Source organism: Acanthisitta chloris, unplaced genomic scaffold, assembly GCF_000695815.1.
Source record: "Acanthisitta chloris isolate BGI_N310 unplaced genomic scaffold, ASM69581v1 scaffold2360, whole genome shotgun sequence".
NCBI lineage: Eukaryota > Metazoa > Chordata > Aves > Passeriformes > Acanthisittidae > Acanthisitta > Acanthisitta chloris.
In genome coordinates, this window is record NW_008652001.1 from 11,305 (window position 1) to 35,599 (window position 24,295).

The 24,295-nt window shown below is 39.3% G+C and overlaps 1 protein-coding gene across 1 annotated transcript; it reads left to right on the plus strand.

Annotated features, from left to right (window-relative positions):
* Window positions 1–2,024: 2,024 nt before the first annotated feature.
* On the plus strand, window positions 2,025–16,881 carry LOC103802777 (kalirin-like; the record flags this gene model as incomplete). The annotated part of the gene is made up of 3 exons (XM_009075302.1): window positions 2,025–2,147; window positions 9,815–10,006; window positions 16,663–16,881. Coding segments are annotated over 3 exons (534 nt in total), but the record flags the coding sequence as incomplete, so codon positions are not given.
* Between the last annotated feature and the right edge of the window lie 7,414 nt (window positions 16,882–24,295).

A 24,295-nucleotide genomic window follows, 5' to 3' on the forward strand; every position in this document is an offset into this window, starting at 1 on the left:
AGTTTTATAGCTTTTCTGGGTTTTTTTAAAGTCATTTTTATTTAAGCCTACAAATATGGCAAATTATTTTCTACTAATGTTGTTATTAAATCTTCATAAAGTGAGCAAAAGGAATCCAATGAGAAAGCTTTAGATGTCTCTTCAGGTATAGTGGACTCTTTCATTCTGTTTAATTGACAGTAATGTTTGAAACTCCTGCCCTCTTCCTTGTAAAAATTTGGTTACTTATATTTTCTGGAAATAATGGTGATAGCCTGATCAGCTCCATGGGTACAAATGAGAAGGTAACTGTGTCACTCATTGAGATTACTTTGGACTTATTTTGCATCTTAGTAACTTGAATCAAATTTGGCCTTTAGGACTGTTTATCAACACAAAATACAAACTAATGTAGACTCTGTAGTTGCAAGTGTATTTTCACAAATCAAAGATTAAGAAGTCAGGCATATGTGACAGATTTTTGGGACCAGGTCAGTGTAGTGTGTCTGGTGACACTTGCAATGTTTATTTGCCTTTTGTTGAAAGGGATATTCAATATTATCTTTGCAAATCCCCTGTGTAAAGCAGTGCACTCCCATGCTGAATCGAGTGCTCAGCATGAAATGCTGCTTTTATTGCAGGAATCTTAGGTGACCCATATATGGCCTTTTCTCTGCTCTCTGGAGCACCAGCTCTACAGGGAATGGGGAACTGACCCTGAGCAACTACAGCAACATGCAGTGCCTGAGCAGTGGGTTCTGAGTGTTCTTCAGCTGTCACAGGTCAAAAATTGTCATGCAGTGCTAAAGAGCAAACCAGCTCTTTACTGGAGGACATGTAAATGTTATAACAAAGATCTGGATTGATTCTTTGACTGTAAGGTAGATACTTAGCAGCTGCATCACTGTCTTTTCACCCTAAAACACTTTGACTATAGTGACCTGACCTCTGCTGCCTCTGTAATTAGTTTTCCTTTTCTAATAAAGAATTAGTGAGGTAGGGTGTTTTTTTTATTATGAAGGAGTCCATATTAATGGAAAGTTCCCCAGCTTGCTGGGATGGAGATGAGGGAACATGGTTTGAAGGGATTCTGAATACAAAAATATTCGCAAAAAAGAAGGACCTGATCTGGAAGTGCCTACAGAGCTTAGTCAGGAGTAAAGAATGGAAGGTTCTTACTCTGAATGCATTTAGTCTCTAACACAACAAAGAACAAGCCAAAACATAAACACACTATCTCCTAGCTGACTTGTGACAGCTTATAATGAATGAGCGTGCTACAGATTGAAATGTCACATTAATGTGCTTCAAAATAAGGAATGAGTTTCATCAGCTTTATTCAATATATTTCTGTCTGTGTCTGGAGTACCAAACGGTCCATTTTGCTTGAAAATACATGTGGAAGTGGGAGAAGTTTTAATGTGTGCTCTTTCTAGATATTAATAAAATACTTTTTTCCTTTTTCTCTCTTCATTCCCAAAAATAATAAGTGGAAGATTGACTGGGTTCTGGCTTTGGACCTGGAAAGATCTAGGAAATATAAATGTAGGAAGTCAATTGGCTATTTGAGTGTAATATTTGGAAACTTTATGTATAGAAGAAAATGAAAGAAGGTTAAGAAAATCACATCAATAATATTTATGGAATTTTTGGTCCATTTGTGGATTAGAGGTACTTTATGAACTGCTGGATCTTTAGTCAGTGAAGCAACCCCTCATTTTAGTTCCCTCTTCTGCCATCTTTCTGTGTATGAAATTCCCATTACTTATAGGAAAAGACTATGAGATCAAGCTTACAGAGGAACATGTTTTATGAATTATTTTTCCTGACCTATCATGCTGTTAATAATGAAATATGGTGATAACTTCAATGCTTTCATTGCTTGACAAGAGCTTATTTTAATGAGGAGAATAGATGAGGTGATTTTGTCTGTGTTGCATATAACATCTATCTCAGAACATGGTTTTTATATTTTGTACTGTCTCTTATTGTTTACATCCTTGTCTAACTTTTTTTTTTGCTTTGTCTTGTGTGAATACTTCTAGATGTTCGACTGGATCAGCCACAACAAAGAGTTGTTCCTGCAGAGTCACACAGAGATTGGTGTGAGCTACCAACATGCCCTTGACCTACAGACGCAGCACAACCACTTTGCCATGAATTCCATGGTGAGTTGAGGACACATTGTGAACAGCACATGAGTGAGGAAAGGGCCATGATGTCCAGGGGGCACTATGGACCTCTGAGAGCTGAATTAAGGACGGTCAGCCTTGATTGTGGAAAGCAGAGTGTTCTGTCTACCCAGATATGATACATGATTATTTCCTTGACTTAAGAACAGCACAGTCCTGTGGAGTTTGTTTACATTTTGGAGAGCAAATACAATGTTTTGTAAGTTTTTGACATTTCTTTGACTGGGAATTAATGAGAGCTGCAGGTGGCACCTTAATAATTTATGCTTCTCCCCTCATACCCTGCTAAGGTACTTTTCAAAACCTTGAAAAAGAGACAGTAATGAAGCTGTCAGTTGTGGCCACAGTGGGATTTTGCCTTTTTCAGTTGTTAATCGGTCAGACCTTTTGAATGCAGCTCAATTTACCTTTTTGGCCTTTTTTTTTCTTAAAAGCATTGTTATACATTTATAAATGCTTTCCTCATTTCCTTATTCTTTCCAGGCAGTATTTGTCCTGGAAACTGCTCTGCTTTCAGCACAGAAATGAGGACAGGGTGTATTGATGTTTTGATTGTTGCAGTGGGTTAGAAACATGCATGCATACCCCCTGCTGCAACTGCACAGTGCAGAGAGGAGCCCTTTCTGAATGCTCTGTCAACTACATCAAAGCTTGCCCTGAGTAAACCAGTTGCTAGAGGTGTAGCTCCTCATACTGGCCATGGTCGGGCTACGGTTGCAGTGAGCTTGAGACATCAAAGGTGGTGGTTGGAGTTGAAGTTGGTGGTGTAAGTGACTGGAGAGCCACACCTGCTATGCTACCCAAGGACAAGGTACTGGAGAGCAGCTGTTTGAAATGTGAAAAGAGGTCCTGACTACCCAAGGTCGTTGAAGACCTCACACTGCTTTCATAAGATTACAGGCATTAATCCTGGGATTCTGGCCAAATTCCAGGCCAGGTAATTAACTTCTCTGACCTGAATTCCACCCACCATTTCCACCTGGCTAGCTATTCCCCACTTGAAGCACTGTGCCTCACTAGGGCATTGCATAACAGTGGGAGATGAGAAATGTTTATAATGCCTATTAGTGTATTGTGATTATATCTGAAAGGAACACTGAAAACCAGGCTGTAGGCACCTCATTGTTAAGCTTGCCATCACAGTGCATCTAGCAAAGTACAGGACAGCACTGACTCCACATAACACTGCTGCTCACAGAATCCTAACAGATAAATGTATCCTGGAGATTAGTGTGTTAAATTAATTTGGCTTGGGAAAGATGCAAAACTGGTCATAATTCTTCAGAAAATGCCATTCGAAGAGTCAAGCTGGAGGATCTCCCTTTATCCTTTTTGTGGTATTGTCTGGTACTATTTTCTTAAAATAACTGGGAGTTAAATTTGGAAATAGATCATTGCTATTAATAGAAAATTAATGAGTGACAGGGATAGTCTACCTAATGGAACAGAAATTACTTTCCTCCATTCTTCCCTCTGTGCCCAAGTGAACTTCTGGGAATGAGGAATACAAGGAAGTGAGACATTTGCAAAGATCTTGGGGGACACTTTAGGGTTGGGACTTCAGTGGCTGTGCTGTGGCTCACAGCTGTGCCATCTCACCATCTCAGTGCTGCCTAAGTCCCACAGAGGGGAGAGACCTCTCAGCTGAGGGGAAAGAGGGTGACAGGGGATGCATCTCCCATTTTGTCCTGTCTCCAGTATGATTCCCATGCATGTATAGTCACATGGAAGGCCATTCAGTGAGCATGAAACTTTCTACAAGCAGTTGTCTCCATCTCTGTAGCATGGAGGATCTATGTGAAAGGGCATTAATACTGGGCACCTTTAACTTTCAGCCTATGAGTACAGTAACAGATGGTGCTCAATTCTGCTGTATTTAATTCGACTGAAATATAGAGGGGAACCCCAAAATGTAACAAATATGTCAAACACTATATATGTTCTTAGATAATCCTCCTTATAGGAATATGACTCAAAGAGAGCAGTACAGCAGTATGTCATTTTTCACATGCTACTTTTCTTTTGGCTTTAGTTGAATTTTAGACCTTGAATCCCCTCTGATGGTGGGGTGATGTCTTCCTTTTGGTTTTGGATCAACGTCAATTCATACAGAAAACAGAAACAGATTATTCAACTTAGATTTCCATTTTAAAAAATTCTTGTGATGTGCTCTGGCAATAGAAACTTTTAATAAATTCTTCAGCAGATTTCAGTTGTCAAACAGAGATTAGATAATGGGTTGTGGTATCATTATTGGCAGTATGGCAAAGTCAAGTTAAAAAAGACTATAGAAATATTTCAGGATACAGATGCCACTCAGGACTGCACATTTTTTCCCCTTTTAAAAATATTTTTCTTTTTTCTTCCCCAATCTAAATGAGGTATTTATCAGAAATATCAGAGGTTTGTTCAGTGCTTGAAATTCCTCACAATGTAATAAGTTTCTTAAGACTTTCCCTATTGCTGCAAGGCCTGTAGTTGGGTTATGTGTCTGCACAGTGGCCTCTCTGGAGAGTATTTCAGTGCCAGGGTTGCACAGACTGGCAGATAAGGTGAGTTGTAGAGCCTGAAGTGATTTGCTGGTGGAATTAAACAGGGCTGCTCTCCTGCAGAGGGCCGGGCATCCTACTTTTGAAATAGCACACGTGGGGGTATATCAAGCCAAAAGGACATTTGGAAAATAGGAAGTAAAAGGTAATAACCTGAAAGCTGCAGGTTACTTGAACAAACCAGGAGCTGTTGTCTTTTGTTAGCATAGTGCTGCTCTTGACACTGATGTTTTTTCTTTTGAAGATGGAGCAGACTCTTTGATAGAAAAGTGTGGAGTGAGTCCGAAATAGCACACGTGGGGGTATATCAAGCCAAAAGGACATTTGGAAAATAGGAAGTAAAAGGTAATAACCTGAAAGCTGCAGGTTACTTGAACAAACCAGGAGCTGTTGTCTTTTGTTAGCATAGTGCTGCTCTTGACACTGATGTTTTTTCTTTTGAAGATGGAGCAGACTCTTTGATAGAAAAGTGTGGAGTGAGTCCTCGTGTTCCCCAGTGCTGCTCTTGACACTGATGTTTTTCTTTTGAAGATGGAGCAGACTTTTTGATAGAAAAGTGTGGAGTGAGTCCTCGTGTTCCCAAAAGTCAGTATTGTGAACATGAAGGTGTTGGCATGCAGGAGACATCAGCTTGCTGCATTAGAGCATTGGGCTGCATACTAGTCACTCCATAGGTGCATGCAGGAAAAACAAGAGGAGTTTGAAACTAAAGTGACCCTCTCCTGTCTTATTTTTATGGCAATATCTTAGTGCAGTTTGATTACTGTTGGAGAAGACTAGTACACATTGTTTGATAATATTTATAATGCAGTAAGAGTAGGAGGTTTAGGTCACTGTTCTAGGTGCTGTACACTTTCAAAGGAAGAAATGGTCTTTCCTTTGCTGTCTGTTGCCAAAGGCTCTGCTCCTACACTATTAATATACATGAATTACTTTTTCACATCCAGAATCTTCTTGCAATAAGTTACTCACTGAAAAATATTTGTGAGGTTAAAGATTAGGATTAAGTAACATAGTGCAGAAAGTTTTAGAGAGAAAACTCTAGCTCTGGTGAATTTACTATTAGGTATGTACTCATTAGTGTTTATCCAGTATTTATGAATCTCTTCATGTAATACCCTTGGCTGCAAAAAGAAAATGACAGGAATCCTTTCTGGATTCTTTACCAGAGAAAGGGCAGATTATTGCCCTCAGATTTTTTGCAACTCAGGTAGAATAGTGTGACCCACAGAAGTCTGAAAACTAAAGATTCTGGTGAATTTGAGTAAGAGAAAACAAGCATGTAATTCATATCATATTTATATCTGATGAGTCTTCAAGATCTCTCATGCTAATTGCAATGCTCAGGTATTTAGCTTCAGGCTCAGCACATGGAGTTTGGTTCCAGAATGGATTTTCAAACTCAGTTAAATAGGTTTTATTTGTTGGGATTTTTTTGTCTGTTGTTTTGTGGGTTTTTTAATATATGTAAGTCTTTTTGTTTCTGGACCTCCATAGTGAACTAGAGCACGCTATGAACTCTTTTTTTTTTCTGTGAACTTACTTTATAATTTTAATTTTGCTAGAAATTTGGTTTAGAATTTAGCCAGATCTTATATGCAATACATGAGTCCCAGGAACTGTTGGATTGGGAATAGTTCAGCTGTCAAAAATCTGATTAAAATAATAATGAAACACTTCTTTTGGTTGTGGGGCTTGGGGTTGTTTATGGATTTTGGGTTTTGCTTTGTTTGCCAATACATTAAAATGAGTATTGAGAGGATATCTGGAGGAGGACGAAGTGGCTAAGGACAAACTCTACAAACTCTGGAAGTTGAATCAGATCTTGGACCTCTGAGGTGTTTTGTTTTGATTTTATTGTTTGTTTCATTACACTCCATCTAGTGTCCTTTGAGCCTGCCATAACTAATAATAGTTAAAATATTGTCTTCAGTTCCTCTAGAAAATACACACTCCAAATGTTTATTGGGTCGTGCCTTTTGTTGCATGATCTTCCTATACATCTCTATAGACATGCTGTGACCAAAGCTTCTTCTTGGAAAAACAATTTGTTACTCTGTTTGTTACAACAATAATTCTTCCTTTTAAATGATCAGTGTGGGATGTGGGGAAATCATATATTTGAGGTAATAAACTGTAGTGTGTGGTATTTTTCTTTCAAAAAAAGACCGTAGATTATTTTTTTCTGTGATTCAAGGCAGTGCTTGTTTTCACTTCAGTTTCAAAATAAATTATGTTAGTCTTTATCACAGCTGTAGAATGTTTATACTGAAGCAATAATACTTTTCACCAAGATGAATATTTAGCTCAGACCTGTTCTGAGCAATATCAATAATCCAATAAAGTCACTAGAGAACAAACCCCCAAAGTTTCAATATGGCACAAAACACACTGGTTGTAGCTCTGCACTTGGATACATGGTATATGTACCATTTATTCTGACTGAAGTTATTTGTTTTTCCTCAGCCTGGACTTTTTAATCCCTGGATCTGCTAACCCCCTTAAGGAATGAGTTACCACTTTCTCTGGGGCATGCATAGAAATGGCAGTGTTCAGTGCTGTCATTGCTGCCTGTCCTTCTGGTAGGGAGTTAGCTCTAGATGGAGATCCATTGTTATCCTAAATTGCAGTGTATTTCAAACATAGTACAATTATCATGTGAAAGCTAATAGTGTCTGTTGAAAATTCCCAACATCTATCTTAGATGAATGGTATTTTTCTGTATGTAGGCTGAGCTAAAATGCCATCCAATATTACTCTGCAACAGGCTACATGTAATTGGCCTTGTTATAGAAACTTAAAGGTTTTAAAGATACCTCATGAGGTGAGTTATTTTGTCACTGAAACATTCTGCTTTGGATTTATGTGTTAGGCTCATTTCACATATGGCTTCTAAACTCACAGTAACATGGTGCAAACTGGTTATTTTTTTATTTTATTTTAAAGAACAACTCTTCAACAATCAAATTTCACCTTCAATTAATCTGCAAAACCCTTCTCTTGCAGACCACCTTCCCTGCTTGCCATAACAATATCTCAACTAGTTCTATAGGAAATGAGATGAACATAGCCAAATTCCTTGCAGATTTAATGCTTCTCACTGCTCTTTTTCTTTTGTGAGTGTAAGGTATTCTTTTTATAAGTGTATCATAAGAAAGTATTGTTCCAGCTAGGTTTGGAGGGTTTAATTAAGAGGGAAGTTCTCTCAGCACGCCCATGAGATGATCAGGGCTGAATTACTGTATTTCCCTGTAGGAAATCATTCCACAACTGAAACTCCACTACTGTCAGTGCTTATTGCTGAGACTGAGAGCTCTTTTCCTCCCAGGTGCTAGGGACCTTAGCAGCTCCTGCTTGCACTGGAGGGAACAGTTGTGTTATACACATTGGTGACCAGATTCGAGGCCTTGGTTAGGCAACAGAAGTGGACTGAGAACTGGTGGACAAAGACAGAAGTGTTTGACTGTGACTGGTGATCAAAATTTCAAATCATAGTATCCTTTTTAAATATACTTTAAACTCCAGAAGAATTTTGATTGGTTTCTCTAATTGTGCTGAGAAAAGGCATTTATTACTTTAAAATTAATCTGACAATTTTTATCCAAATCCAATTTTTAAGAAAAGGCTTTGTGATAAGGGAAAGAAACCCAACAAAACTAAAGGTTGAGTATTGCTTTAGATCTATGCAATTTATGGGATGGCTGTCATAGTCATGGTTCTGCCAGGGAGAGCAGTGGCTGTTAGGGCTGTGGCCCCATCCTTTTCCCCTTTAGCACCTACAGGTATGATGAGTGTACTTCATAGTTATCCCACACACTTTGCAGGCAGACTTTGCCCCGCTCTACAGCTTAGTTTGGACCTGTGCCTGCCTTGGCAGTGTTCTGTTGTGTTTCATGTTTGGATTGGCAGATACCTTTCCACTTTGTGCTCCCACTCACCCTAATGAGAACCTGCTCCAACAAACACTTCCATTTCTGATTTATTATTTGCCCATGAGTAATACTGTTAAAATCATCAGGGCTGTGTCTGTCCTTGTGTATAAGGGTCTTACAGAATCTACTTTCAGAAATTCCTAAAGCCCTTTTGAAATACTTTAGTGAGACAATAAAGCAGCAGTAGGTCAACATTAGCAAAACATCTCAAATTCTGAGATGTTCCTTTCCTCTGGTGAGGAAGAAAGAGAAAGGAGAAGTGCTTATATCAAATGGCGTTCCAGAAATGTGCAAGACAGCTGTCATTTGTCTTTTGATGGTGCATCTTTGTAAGACATTGTCATGATGGCTATTTATTTTCAGGATTACATTCCTATGCAGAACAGGGGTATTGTAATGCAATTACATTGCTGTCCACAGTTCAGTCTGAGAAAAAACTGTTCTTCCACTTCTTGAAGGCTGAATAAAAACTATAATGGAAAATTCTTATGAAAGGACAGAAAATATTACCCTTTTAGTAGCTTTTTGAATCCTTCTAAATGCAGAATGTAGTTAAATAATATCTCTCCTGGAGAACAGCTTAAAATAGCCTGCAGAAACGATAACATTTTAACTGAAGGGTATAATGTAATAGACATTTCTATGGAAACACTTACATTTCTATAGAATATCCTTATGAGCTCTTTTAAATTCTGTAAGACTTTTCAATTTGTTGACACTGCATGTCTATAAAAGATTATCAGAGAGTTCTCAAAGGACAGAAAGCAAACATTTTACTTATGAATATGTGGATGTAGCATCCAGAAATGTGAAGTCATGCAACAGAAATATCAAGAATAAGATAGAAGCAATGAGTAGACCCTAACAGGTGAGTAAATAGCTAAAGTGTGGCAAATTAGTTTTACTTAAATAAATTCAAGGGGAGAGGGGGAGATAACAGTGTTAGATAATGGCATAGATGTGCAAAAAGATTCCAGAGGGATGCATTTTTAGAGTGGAAGGTAGTATGCCTGCTATTCACGCATATTTAAGCAGGTGGTTGATTGCTCTCACTGAACTGCTTGGCTTTACTCCAACTGCTGGTGTTTGGAATGTGTAATGAAGGCAGAGGGTGGTCACAGTTCTTCCTTCCCTTTATTTATGTGTGCTTTTTAATTTTCAGAATGCCTATGTCAACATCAATCGAATCATGTCTGTTGCGTCGAGGCTCTCGGAGGCAGGCCATTATGCTTCCCAGCAAATTAAACAAATATCTAGCCAGCTGGATCAAGAGTGGAAGAGTTTTGCTGCAGCTCTGGATGAGCGCAGCACCATCTTAGCCATGTCTGCTGTCTTTCACCAGAAAGCTGAACAGGTGAGTTGCTTTTGTGAGTGGCAAAATGACCCACTGCTACATTAATAATGATGGTGTGCAATTATTGCTGGATGGCTTTGGTTTATATGCAGTGAAGTTAAGAGCCTTGGTCCTGGTGGCTCAGTGTCTCAGAATCAAATAGTAACATTTACACCCCAAAACCAGCCTATGTTCCCTGGTGGGTAAGAAATTATGTTTTCACTTTAGTAATTAGAAAGAATCTGATCATAACTGAAGTGCACTGGTGCAGTAGCAAGCTGTTTTATTTCTATTGCCTAATATTTCATTAGTGCTTTGCATAAATCCAGGATTATTATGGTCAGGAAAAGAGTATGTATCTGCATTCACATGTATATGTGCTATGTGCATAGGAATATTCACACATATGACATAGACTCATAGCAGCAGACAATTTCTAGGAGCCAGAGAACATTATTCTTAATGAAATTTATGGAATTCATTCCAACACTTACACTTGCAGTGTACTCCATAGCCCCAGACTTTGTTAAACCTCACCAAGTAGAGATTTCAGAGACAGCTGGGGACATCCAAGAAAATTGTCCTTGTCCCTGAACTCTGGTTTGTGTCTTTAACAACCACCAGAATGGCTCCATAATTCATAGCTACAAAAGATTTAAAATATATCAGTGAATAAACCTTCTGGGTATTTTACACCTAAACCAGGTCCACCTAAGGATGATGGTTCAGCTTCAATCATATGTTGATTCCATTCATTTTCCAGTGACAAACACTGCTTTGGGGCTCTCTTGAGTGTTGTTGTGTGCTTGTTTTTCCAAGTAGTTAATGTAAGAGCTACTAAGTGTATGTGCTTGATCTTTATAAAATGACCCATACGTGAAGAATTGTAGCAGATAAGCCAAAAACTATGCCTCTTAAAACAGAATATATGTATAGAAAAGATTAGGTCAAAGAGTAAGGATTTTCCTCTTGTTTGTTTCTGACTGTAGAATTCTAATGGGTTTTTCTTTATTTTGTGTTTCCTATTGACAACAGGCCATAGCATAGAGCAATTACTCACCCTACTGGGCACTTACTCATGTAAGCACACTCAGTGCCTCTGATGGGACTGATAGTCTAAGACACCCAGTACAAGGACTTTCATCTCCTTTCAACGGGCACTGTAGTGTTTAGGTGTTGTCCTCATGTTAATCATTGTCAATCATGATAAAGGAAAATTTAAAAAAAAAGTTATATCCAGTGTATAGACACAATGAAAATGGTTAAGGTTTATTAATGAATTCATTATTTCTTGTTTGCTTGGTTTAGGTTTGGGAGTTTTCTGCCCATTTATTTTTTTGAGTGATCCCCTATTTTTCTGAATTTTCAGTCTTGTTTTCTGTTTATGAGGAGTTGCTGAGGTATTGTACAACATGAAGGGCAATAGGCCAGAAAAGTATATTGAACTGTCTGTGAAACTAAAGGTGAATAGTTTTTGTCTTCCTGCATTTTGAATACTCTCAAAGTGGGTATTTTGCCTCAGCTTGAAAAAAAGCTACATTAGTGTCACTTTCAGCTTTGGGTCTTTCTTCTTTACAATTGTATGGATGGGTTGGAAAAACCCAGTCCTGCCTTGGGACCTCTTCACAACAAAGTAAGTTTGTGCTGGCTTGCAGAAGTCAGTCTCTAGTTACTAACACACAGGAGAATTTGCTAATTGTGACAGCAGTTGTTCCTCACATGCAATAAGAGAAAATTCGGTAGAAGATAAATGCTGATGTGAATCCTGTGAACTCAGACTGCTGCAAAAAAGAAATGTGGGTTTCAGAGTGTCCATGAGCCAGGACTAAAATTTCTGCCTTGCCTTTGTAACTCTGGTAGGATAAACCAATGACTTAAATGATATTAATTTAATCATTTGACCTCTGTGTAGTATAAATAGTGAGGTGTTTGAGATTTGGTCTATAACTCAGTCTGTTGTCTATCAAACATTCATTCCAACTGTGACTCTTTATTATTTGGCATCACCCATGGGTTTTTTTAACTCAAATCAGGGCTTCATTATTGTACAGTAAATAGGGCTTAAATCTGTGAAGCAAAGGTGCAGATAAATCCACCATTTCCACTGTCGCAGATCAAATCTATTTTCAGTCCCTTTGCTCAGCCATTAAAGGTAATCTTGTTGTGGATCCAACCACTTCTCCCACAGTGTACCTCTGCTTCCCTCACACCGAGCTGATGTGCAGATTGTCTTTCCTTCTCCAGTGTGATAAGCTGCTACAGTCTCTTTGTTCATTCCTTCCTGTTGACTGAAGTTCTCTGTGATGCCAACAGGAAGCAAGTCTATTAGGACAGTAATCTTTCAGCCTTTGGCATAGCCCAGCCTGGAAGGAAGTTGTTGGCTTGGGGCAGATTTATGAAAAGCTCTACGATGTCTATAATATACAAGTTGAGCAGGAAGAAACTTGCTTTTCAAGGTCTCTTCCTAAAGACCCCACACAGAAAACTGCACGGAATACAATTTGTCTGGCTTGGAAGGATGAAAGGCTGAGTCAACCCTGCTGGGAATTGAACCTCGCATCTGTCTTCATGTGCGTCAGAATCACATTGCTTTCTTGGCTCTTATTGCAGATACATGTGGCATGTTGAATGGGACTTGGCTGAATGGATTCCTGGATGAAAGCTTTTTTTTTGTTAGCTTTGTTTCTTTCTTTTTTTTTCTTTTTCGTGTGTGCACACATGTCTTCCTTAAATTTTTTTAAGCACAACTTGTGCATACTAAACCATCATCAAGAAAACAGCAAAGAAAAAGAAAAAATGGAAGAAAAGAAAGAAAACAAGACAAACCTTGCCAACTTAGCCTCCAGCCAGGCATCCTTCAACACGTGTGTTTGATCAAAAGCCAGTAAACTAAACTCCAAACAACTGCTATGTCCAGGTCAAGGTACCACTCAGCAGATTCAGTGGAGGTGTTTCCCAAATGTCCTATAATTTCTCCTGCTAAAAGTCTCTTGGTTGGGGGGGGGTTCCCTTCTTTCCTCTTTCTTTTTTCTTTTTCTTTTTTCCTCCCTTTCTTTTGCTGCCATGGAGATATTCTAGTGCAAAAGAGAATCTTCTTCTATAACTTTAGGTATGTCTGAGGCTGTTCAAAGTTGCAAGAGAACATAGGACATGCCTTATCTCACTGTGATTTCCAGAGAACTGTGCTGATTTACTCCAGATGAGATTCCAGCTCAGTAACTGCCAGATGGGGGAAGCACACATACCAGGTGTCCTCCCTCTCTTGGATGTAATCTCTGAAAGCATGCTAAAGTGTTTGTAAGATGTTCACTCTACAGATCCTGTCAGAATGAACAAATTAGTGTTTTCAATCAGCCTAGAGATCTCAGCCAATTAATTCTGGGTCAGAGTCTACCCTCAGAAGTGCATAAGCAGCATTACTGCTTGAGGTAGTAGGGGTTAGGTGCAGACACTAGACATTTATGCTGATTTTCAGAAAACTGACCCCTGACCATTTGTTTCATTACTTTACTCCCCAACCAGGAAGACTACTGTTCTCATCTCTCATCTCTTACCCAGATGTCTCTAAGCAAATCCTGAACTCCCCTATTTGAGGAAAGGAAATGAAAGAAAGAGGAAGAGGAAAAAAAAGGGAGGAAAGGAAAAGCCAGTTGATATGTATAAGATGCAGGAATAAGACCAAGATAACTTCTGCATTAGATAGGGAAATTCCAGAAACCGCAGCAGGGGATATACAATTAGCCTCATACAAAAAATTCAGAGTATCAAGATGTATTAAAAGTCACTGAGGGAAGTGGCTTTATTCCCATCTTTCCCCGGAGCCATTTTGGAGCATGGAAACATGCTAGAGTTTTGTTTTAAATTCTGCAGGACCTAGAAGAACCACTCTGGTTATCCTGCAGCTTCCACACGAAGGTCTTGCAAGCAGTAAGGAAGGACTGCACAATAAAATGTGGAGAAATACGGAGTACAGAATATGAGACCTGTTTTGGAGCAACCATGTGATACAGCACAGCACTCCCTGAGGAAAGTTAGCAGGAAGTGGTCTGAGAATATGTTGTTACTTGATAGAATTTGCATACAAAATTTGCAACTTAGGTGAATAGGTTGTGAGTCAGGAATAAGTGTCGATCATTACTTCTGGTTTGGATCAGAGGCACAAAGTACCTTAGGGACTTTTCTATTGTTTTGGGAGAAATTTTTCTGAATCTTTCCTGAAGCCTTGAAATGCATGGACAATTATTGGAGTCTGTCATCTCAAATCATGTTTAAGCAGATTTTATGTTCCCAATAGGAGTTATTCTATTCAATAGACTAACTGTAAATTTAAGCATTTAATTTAAATGATATTGAGTATCCAGTGGACAGTCACAGCTCCTGTTCCAAATTAACAGTTAGTCATTTACAATTTTAAAGGCAACTTTTTTCAGCTCAGTCAAATGGTGATTTTGTGATATGAATATGCTTCTAGCATGAAGGGTTACATTTAACTAAGCTTTTTGTGTCTGCCACAGTGTGTGACAAATAATAAAAATTAACATAGCTGCCTTTTTTAAAATACTCAAATCGATAGTTTGCACTTAGCAAGAATCCTTAAAAAAACCATTTGCTTTCCTTATGTGACTCTACACATACAGCACAGACCACTCTGCACTGTTTCAGGATATCATAATAAAATATTGACAGGCTTCATCTCTTAAAGCATTTTAAAACAGATGTTGTGAACTGCTCCTGCTAGTGGCAGAAGCAAAATTACTGAAGTAATCAATGTGACATTGTCTATGTACAATAGATATACAAAAGATAGATGTGAGACAACTAGGTGGACATGTGGTTATATGCATCAGATCTTCTTGAGACTTCTCCCACCTACTGTGCAAATCACAGTCTGGGGATGTGGCAGTGGATGAGTAACATGACTATAAGACCTTTTGCTAGAATTGGTAGAATTCAGCAGTTTTGATAAGAACCATAACAGTGTGATTCCAGCAGCAGGAGCACTGGTCTACAAGGTGTAAAGGTCTTTTGTTCATTGTTTCAACCAAGAGGTTCATGTAACAGCCCCAAAAGGGATTGACCTTGGCTCTGTGCTCTTAAACTTCGTAGGAAATGATGCAAATTCCGCTACCTTGGCACAAAATATGATGACTTCAGCTTTATGCAGATTCAACAGATCATAAGTTAAACTAACACAAGAGAACCTGCCATCCTTGCCTCTAGTCTTCTAGAAAGTACAGTTCTCACTGGTATATTTGTCCTTTGTAGACATGAACATGTAGGAATTCATCTTTGTCACCAAATCTTTGTGCAATGAAGTGTTTACAGGTCATACACTTTACAGCCTTGATTACAGAGCAGCATGGTGAATAGCTTTACACTACTAATAAACAAGGATGCTGATGTCAGAGACACAGTTGAATTGGAATTCTTTGCTTTGAATCTCACAGCCCTTCATGCTGTGAGTGAGTGCTTTGCTAACAAGCCACAGGTGAACACTTCAGGAGTGGATAAAGCTGTGATCCTGGGGTGGTTTTGTGGTATTATACATTCATCCTACAGGGCACCACATCTGTTATATAATTAGCTGTTCCTTTTTATAAATAGCCCAAAATATGGCAGGCTGGTTTAACAGAAAGATGGAGGAACAGAAAACATTAATGAGAAGTAATGAAGTGGCATTAAGCAGTTAGTATGTGTCACTGAACTAAGCCCTGCTTAAAAGAAAAACAGGGTGAGAACCTTAGAGAATAAATTCCTCTTTTCTTTTACAGAACAGGGAGCACCCAGGAGATCTTCCCCAATTTGTTCTGCTGAAGTGCATCAGCACTACTCTGGAGGCCTTTTTTTCCACCCCTTTGCTCCCTGAAGTGTTCAGTTTCTGGCTGTCTGTTAAGGCTTCCAACCAAGGTGCTAAACCATGTCAATTGCAATGGCAATGCTTTTTTTCTCCCTTTTCATGGCTATGTGCACACCAGGAACTGGACCGAGACCAGCAGCTCATTTTGCACTGGCTGCTTAGCAGTCATCAGATGGTAATGGTATCTGATCACTGTTGACCTGGGCCAGAAGCACTTGTGTGACCCAGGGGGTTAAAGCCTTGGTATCCTATTAGCAATCCAACTGAGCTGGACCTGAGTTGGGAGCAACTTGAATACAGACTGTCTGCCTTTCACTGAAATGAATGGCAGCAGTGATTTTAATGGAAGTTTTCTACTGCTCAAATGAGTAGTGTTAAGGACAGGTAAATGACTGAGGAAAGACTGACAGATGAGACAAAACTAAATACAGCTGGAGCTGTAACTGTGCTCTTTTGTGGCTCCACACTGATGGTTTTTTCTAAACATGTTGCAGCTACCCTTTTTTTGGAATGCAATGTTCTAGTCTCCCTGCATGGTATGCAAAGACTTTTAGAATGGGTGTTTGCTGAACCTGGTTAAATAAGCATTTGTTTTTATTCAGAAGAAACAGAAAACATTCTTTTGGATCTAGGTGTCTTTCTGGTGCTGAGGAAGTGACAGGAATGCACCATACCCTAGGTTCCCAAAAGGACTGCTTTATAGCTGTTACCTTTTTTTCGGTTGTTGCTGCAGTCATGTGTCATACTGTACAAAGTTTTTGAGTGTTGATGAGATGTTCTTCTGTGTCACTGCTACTCATTGTTCCTGGCATTGTTTCAGTTCCTTTCAGGTGTGGATGCCTGGTGCAAAATGTGCAGTGATGGAGGCCTCCCCTCAGAGATGCAAGACCTGGAACTGGCCATCCATCATCACCAGACCCTCTATGAGCAAGTAACACAGGCCTACACAGAGGTATGTGCTTCCCAGGGGAAATGTGAGTATCTGTTAAGTGATAACAGACATTTGACTGCATTTTGGAGCTTAGCTTTTCTAAATGAGGTAGGTTCTGCTTTCCATTTCTGCAGCTCGTTCAAAGATGGAGTTAGACCTAATTCCAGGCTGTAGTAGGTTATTCCCAGCAATCTGCTTGTAAGGACGAAACAAAAGGACAAATTTAAGGGACAAACCCCATACAGAAATGAAATCTAGAACCAGTGCTGGCACCCCAAAGAAGAGGCATTTCACTGCCTTTGCTGAACCAGGTACCCCTTTAAGCCACCAGCATCTTTACTCCTTTCACTTTCCTTCTGTGAATGAGTCCTGTCTTTAGCACAGGTATGCTAATGGCACAGAGGATGCAAAAGGCTTCTCCTTCAATATGCAAAGTCTAAGAGGTGTAAGGTCCTAATTGCAATGGATGCTGCTAAATACTCTGCTTTAGATAGAATCTAGAATGGTTTAGTTTGGAAAAGACCTTAAAATCATTATTCCAGCCACTGAGCTAACACTACCAAGTCCATCATGAAACCCTGTCCCTAAGCACCATGTCAGATGTATTTGTATACACTGTTGTAAAATACCTCTGACCTAAATAGGGTATGTGTATTTTTCCTTTATAAGAGGGTGCCAAGAAGGCTAAAACTAAAACAAATTCTCTGGCATTTTGTCAAAAAAGCTGCATGAAGTCCTTTACTCACTTTTTCTTCCATTCAGGCTGCAGCATGAAATAAAAGCTATCAACAAACAGCCAACAGTCAGTCCATCTGACTGTGTAGTCCAGGTTCTGTGTTTAGTCCCCTTCATTTTGCAGAAGGGCTGCAGGACCTTCCTGGCATCTGGGAGAACCATTTTAGGAATGAGGCTAGTCTAGATGTTCGCCCCAGACATGGGCCAGCATGCAAATTACTCTGGGGCTGGGAAGCCATGTACATTATCTGTTGTATTCTGTTATTCATGTCTCCAGGAAGCTCAAGCTTGTTGAAAAGTAAACCACAGATCACCAGAACACTTCAATGTAGTTGGATTTCCCTGTACTGTTCTGTACCTGACTGTCTTTTCTTCTACGAAGGGATTTTGCTCCTTGCAGTGTTTTCTGAGCTGGACTGGAGATCTGTGGTAGTGTTTGATATACTTAGTAAGTTACCAAGTGAAGGCTCCAAAAGAGGATATAACAGCTCTCCTACATGCTCAGCCCTTGCTCTGGTCATCATGGCCTTGAAAGAATCTACAGTATAAAATAGAAGAGAAACTGCTTTACTATTCTAGGCTTGGTGGAAGGCACTCAGGCATACACAGTGAAGTTGTGCAGATACCTTGATGATGAATGTAAGGAATGTTAGATAGAAAACTCTTCTTTCCCAAACACCTGCAAGAATTTGAGAGTTAGTCAATTAGAATGAGCCAGTCTGGGCTGCAATCACAAAGGATGCTTCCTTATTCAATCCTCAGGCTTCTCAGGAACAGTGCATTATGTGAGCAAACACAGAACAGTCCTGTTGACCCCTGGTTGAAACTGTGATTGTCATACAAGTGCCTAGTCAGGTGAAACTAAATTTTTTAGATTGCATTGAAAATTAAAAAAAAATAAGTCAAATTTGGATTAAATAAAAAAAAATTATATTTGAAACTGGCATTTTGCTTATCAGCCCCAATGTTAGTTTTTGTGAAATGAAAATTTATCTTACTATCAAACTTATTACCAAAAGCAGCCATTAACATCCTTATTGTTTTTGCTGATGCTTCCTCAGAAAGCTACACAGCTGTTTAAAGCATCTCTATACTGTTTTTCTATTAAGAAGTATATTTTTAAGGAGTGTGTAGATTTGCCAGAAAGGTTACAGTCTGTTATATGAGAAATGTTCATCCCTTTTCCCACAGCTGCATGGTGAGGTGAAAAGTCTTAGGACTCCTGCCTCTAATCCACATGCCTATTCTCCAATCTATATAATGCCCCTTCTCATGGAGAATAATGTTTCTTCCCTCAGAGCTCTCTATGGTGCAATGGAGATTGTAGCTTTTCCTTTCTTTTCTTGCAGAGTCATTGAAAATATCTGTTTCTATTTCTATAATCTAAGAGATTTGGAATAGAATAATCATTCCCTGGAATAACCATTTTATATGGATATTTAATAGGATACTAGCTAACATTTAGTATGTTATAGACCTATTCTGTTCTGTTACAGAGTATAACAAAGCAGTTCAGGTTCATTCCAGGAGCCTAAGAAACACCTAAAGAATCTTAGGAAGACTTTTTTTTTTCCATCTTGCAATGGTTGTAGTTATAATTATTTGCCTTATTTCCTTTGTTAAGCTTGAGTGAAGCTCAGAAGTAGTGAAGGTGGAGATCATGGACCTGGTATGCAATCCACAGCTAAGAAATCTTTTCCTGAACTAAACCAAGCTGTTGGCAGAACAGGCATTCTTCCTTCTGAGAACTGAGTGGTGCTCTTGCTTTTCTTTTGGGTAGAGCAGTGCTGGAGGAAGGAGATATCCAAGAGGTGTAAGTCTTTGGCAGATTCCCCTTGTGCAGACATCTCTCTCGATGTCTCTAGCCAAGGGTGCATTCATGTTACTTGACCAGTGTTTCTTGTGGATGAACAGCAGGACGCAAACTCAGGACACCCTTACTGATGTGGTAGAGGCTGTGAGGGAGAGTAAGGTTTTCTCCAGTCATGGTTGATGGTAAGAGCATCTTGCTCACTGTGACTTAACTGCACTTTACTGTCTGTTCCTAGAGGTGTGATGTATTTGCTCTAAACCCCATTTTTTTTCCTCCTAGTGCAAATTGTAGCTGTTTCACAGATGGCACCATTAGTCCAGTAACTTGCAAGGCTCTGGAGGTCTTTCTGATCCACTGTATAAGAAATATGCAGACTTTTAACTTATTCCCTAGCTGTATATAGAGCATCTGTGTAGATTGTTCCACTAGCACAACAAAATCTATTTTTTCATTTACTCAAGGCCATATAACTCCTTACAGAAGCATTTGCATACTGCCCATCCTTCTCCTACCATAGCACCAAAATGCAGGAATATCACCAGATGACAGGACTGTATATGTGTGTTGTGTCAGGTGGTGAACTAAAATTTCCCAGAGAGTCCAGCAGCAATTCTGTACTTTCCAAAATAACTGAGAAAGGGTCAAGTTTGCTTTGACAAGCACAACACTGGCACTTACACCTTACTGGGACTGCAAGTCGTGCGGGGTGTGGGTCCATTCAGCTTAAGACTTCTGCAATACTTAGAAATACATCATAAGTAAGATGTAAGTGAAGTGATGTCACTAAGATGGGTTGTTAATCTTGTCTCCTTGCACAGTCCTTGAAAAATTCAAAAATATTCACATGAAGAGAGATTTGTTGATTTATTTTTGCAGTTATAAGGAGAACATGGAAATGACTTCAAGAGCACAGTAGGTAACTTCTCCATTTATGAAGCTGTTCCCTTCCTTTCTGAAACCTGTTCATTGGGGAACTCTGAGAGCACAAACCTTTGATTGGGAATACAGTAATCTTCACAACAAAAAATGCTTTCGGAAAATAAATTTTTTAAGCTGAAGAACTTCAGAGCTGTGGAAAATATGAAACCCAGTAAATATGTATGTAATCCTTGCGAATATTGAGTACTGCTGGTTACCTGATTGTCACTGTGCTTCTTGCCATACATTTACTCCAGCAAGACAGGACCAGCATATAAATTGGAGAGCAGAAGAACACTTCTAGTAACCTCTGATTATTAGCAGGACAACACAAGCACTTGAAGTCTGGTGTTTATCTCTGCCTGTGCAGAGAATAACTGGAAGGCTATGCCAATCAGGGAAAAATCATTACTTGTAATCTGTGAGGCTTTTTAGGCAGACAACAGAAACAAATCGCAGTATGACACAAAGCCTACACCCTGTAGAAGAAAAAGGAGTAAAAGGCAATGCAGAAGTGTAAGTATGGCACAGGCGTTCCAGGAAAGTTGTCCTGAGTAAAGCATGTCTGTTGTATTTTCTGTGCAATCACATATCTCTTACTAGTAAACTTCTAAATCTTTGTTGTTAGTCCCAATTCTGCTGTGGTTTCTATCAGCATAAATCAGCAGGGACTACACTAAAACCATTGTAACACCACCTGGGGACTGATTCAGACCAGCTGGAAGCCCAAAGCCCAAACAGGAATATAGTGAACATACACACTGAATTTAGCCAGTGCAAAGAGTGAGTTTCTGGTCTAATAAGCTGTGCTCAAATGTGTCCAGAGCCTTGGTTTCCTGTTCCCAGTGATGAAGTTGTTGCTGATTATTTTCCCACAGATCAAATAGGATGTAGTATGCCTTATCTCCTTCCCTGCCTAGAATCTGCTTCTCCTGACTAGCATCTTCATAATCTTGCCAAGGTAACCCCTGTGCCTCAGTGTTTCCTCCAAAAATCCTCCCTGATATCAACACTGTCCAATGCTGTTGTGGAGTACAGTTGTTCCCTCTGTGACCCCAGAAGGCTCCAGCATGTGCAAATTGTTCCACTGATCTTCAGCAGCAAGTGAATTTGAATAAGGAAAGCTGTTCCCTATGGACTCTCCAGTTATTTCCTGATTTAATTCCAAATTGCCTTGAATATTTAAAAAATCTATGAGGATTTTCCTAAGTCTACCTATTAGTTATAAATATTATGAGATTTCACTCAAATTTTTGCCAGTATAAATCTCAAAAGGTCTCTATTTCTCTGAAAATGCACCAGATACACAGTCATACAATAGACTGGGATGTGGCTTAGCTTGCCAAAAGACACAAGTTTGGGTATTAAAGGATATTTGCTACACTTGAACAAGCAACTTATAATGCAGAAATAAATGAGACTTGAAAATCCTTGAGATGTGGTTGAACTTTGACTGATACTGTACAAAATTTAAACTGGATGAAAAACATTAATTAATCTATTCTCTGGCAAGATTGGTGGTTGTGATTGCATGGAGATAAAAATACTTTCAGAAAATCTTGTCATTTTCACTGCAGTTTCTTTCAAAGGGAAAAGAGAAAAGTGGGCTGGAAAGAGAGAGAGATTCCAATATTGTCCTCATTTACCATTTCTGTTGAACAAAATATTTTAATTTTGTAATCTGCAACTGAAAAATATTTCAAAAAGCCATTTTTAGAGAACCAGTGCACGCACACATTTTTTAATAGCAGTTTGGTTTTTATAGTTCCATTTTTAATTTTGCCCCTGCAATATGAAAATTCTCCAGGAATGTTCCAGGAAAAAATGGTGGCATTAAAAAATCTGGCATTCTGATTTTTTCTAGTGCCCAAATGCCTTTGCATCTGCTTTAATATGCTTGAAAAAGGTTATGTGTGTGCAGAGGTCTCTGCATTTGCCAGCAAACTTTGTAGTCCATTGAAAATGGAGACCATAGGTCCCTCTGAGCTGTTCCAGAGGAGGAAAAGAATCACTGTCATATACTAATTTATTTTTCACTGCCACTGAATGAAATACTGAATGGAATGTCACACTTCCCAACATATAGACATACTTAGTAATCCTATGAAGAAAGGACTCTCCCTTATCATACAGAATATGAATGACTCTGCCATCTGTGGTTTTCTTAAAATGCCACCTCCTCACAAAAATAGGCCTGCTATTGCAAATGCCACCTGTCACCAACCAGTGTATGTCAAGAATTTTCAGTGCCCAAGTGTCAGAATGTAATATAGCCTTGGGATCTCTGTGTATGCAGTCCCAGCAGTGCAATATCTGTGCTCCTGCTGAGGGACACAGCAGGCCCACTAGGAAGCAAAGGCAAGTGCTGAATGTGTAAGTACAAGTCAAAAAGAGATGTTATGAGTTCTTTCTTCCTTTTTGACTAAAATAAGGAAAACACACAGAGGAAAAAGAATGAGTGAGATTATTCTCTGTCAGCTATTGGATGTTTAGGTATCAGTGCAGTGAAGTAGTCCTATTTCTTCACTCAGGTAAGCCAGGATGGAAAAGCCTTGCTGGATGTCCTACAGCGTCCCTTGAGCCCTGGGAATTCGGAATCCCTCACTGCTACTGCAAACTACTCCAAGGCTGTTCACCAGGTGTTGGATGTGGTGCATGAAGTCCTACATCACCAGCGGCGCCTCGAAAGCATCTGGCAACACAGAAAGGTCCGACTACATCAAAGGCTGCAGCTCTGTGTTTTCCAGCAGGATGTTCAACAGGTAATATTACTAAGAGATAAAAAACAGCCCTTTCTTTGCAGCCATAAAGATTAGTGACTCATCCAGAGGTTATTGCCATAACCAAGATTTCATGCACGGCTCTGCATGCTAGAAATATGCTAAAATCCTAATGCACCTTTCAGTGCCTCTCAGTTTCATGCTGGAACTCATCAATCAGTCCACTGATTATTGATCAGTCCATTCCCCATAAGAATGTGACACTATTTTCAGTGATTAATTTTTCACAAGTGTGCAATTATGCGTAGGTACTGTACTGTTCCTGAGAAAGTGATGTTTAATTGAAAAAAGAATTTCAAGTGTAAAAAGCAATTAACTGTAGTGTATTTCAACTTCCTGTGTGGAAACAACATAAATAGATGTTTTAGTGGTGGTGTTTAGATGATCTATGCATTACCACCACTTCTGGAGTCTATGTGCCTGTGCTATGAGTTTGCTGGCTCAGATGAACTGCATACCCCAATGTGCAGAGTCCAACTCACAGAAATACAGTTTGTACAGTACAGGCTCATCTCTGAGAACTGAGGCTCCAGGTGTATAACTTTTCTCTCCCAAAGGAATCCACATGAATACCAGCACAACAGCCTAAGTGACAGGAAATATGAGCTGCCATGTTTGTAGCTGCCAAATATACAAGCACAATCAACAGATGTTACAAGGCTCTGCTCATTCAGGATGGTGTGGTTTGTTTAAGGGCCCCATTACAGCCTGAAGCAGATGTTGGTAGCAATATGGTAGTTGCTTTAAATGAAGAGGCTGAATGCTCTAATCATGTTTATGGAGCATTCTAATGTCCCTGGGGTTCTTTATGTCACTGCCTTCCTCCAAGTGAAAAATGAGGCGGAGATGGAGCGACAAAGCTGTCACATGTAAAATAGACATGAACCAACGAGGACAGGAGACAGGCAACTTCCATTCAACATGCAAATCTGTGGTCCTGTTAGTGCCATAATTGTGTAGTGCCTCTGCACCAGCACAGACCAGTGCACCAGAACTGCAGCAGTAGATGTCCTTTGCAAATATGTATGACCGACCATTTCTTTGGCAGTCTTGAAAAGTTTACCAGTATTTTTGCCTTCTTGGTTTTTCCTCTAAAAACACAAAAATACTCATGCCATATATATAATTAAAACTGGGACTGCATGTAACAGATGCTTAATTTAAGCAACTTTGCTTTCATTATGTGTCAGCAAACATACTGCATGGTAATGAAATTCATAAGCTATATATTAAAAAGAACATGTACTTGGAATTCAGTTGCAATACTTCCAGCAAA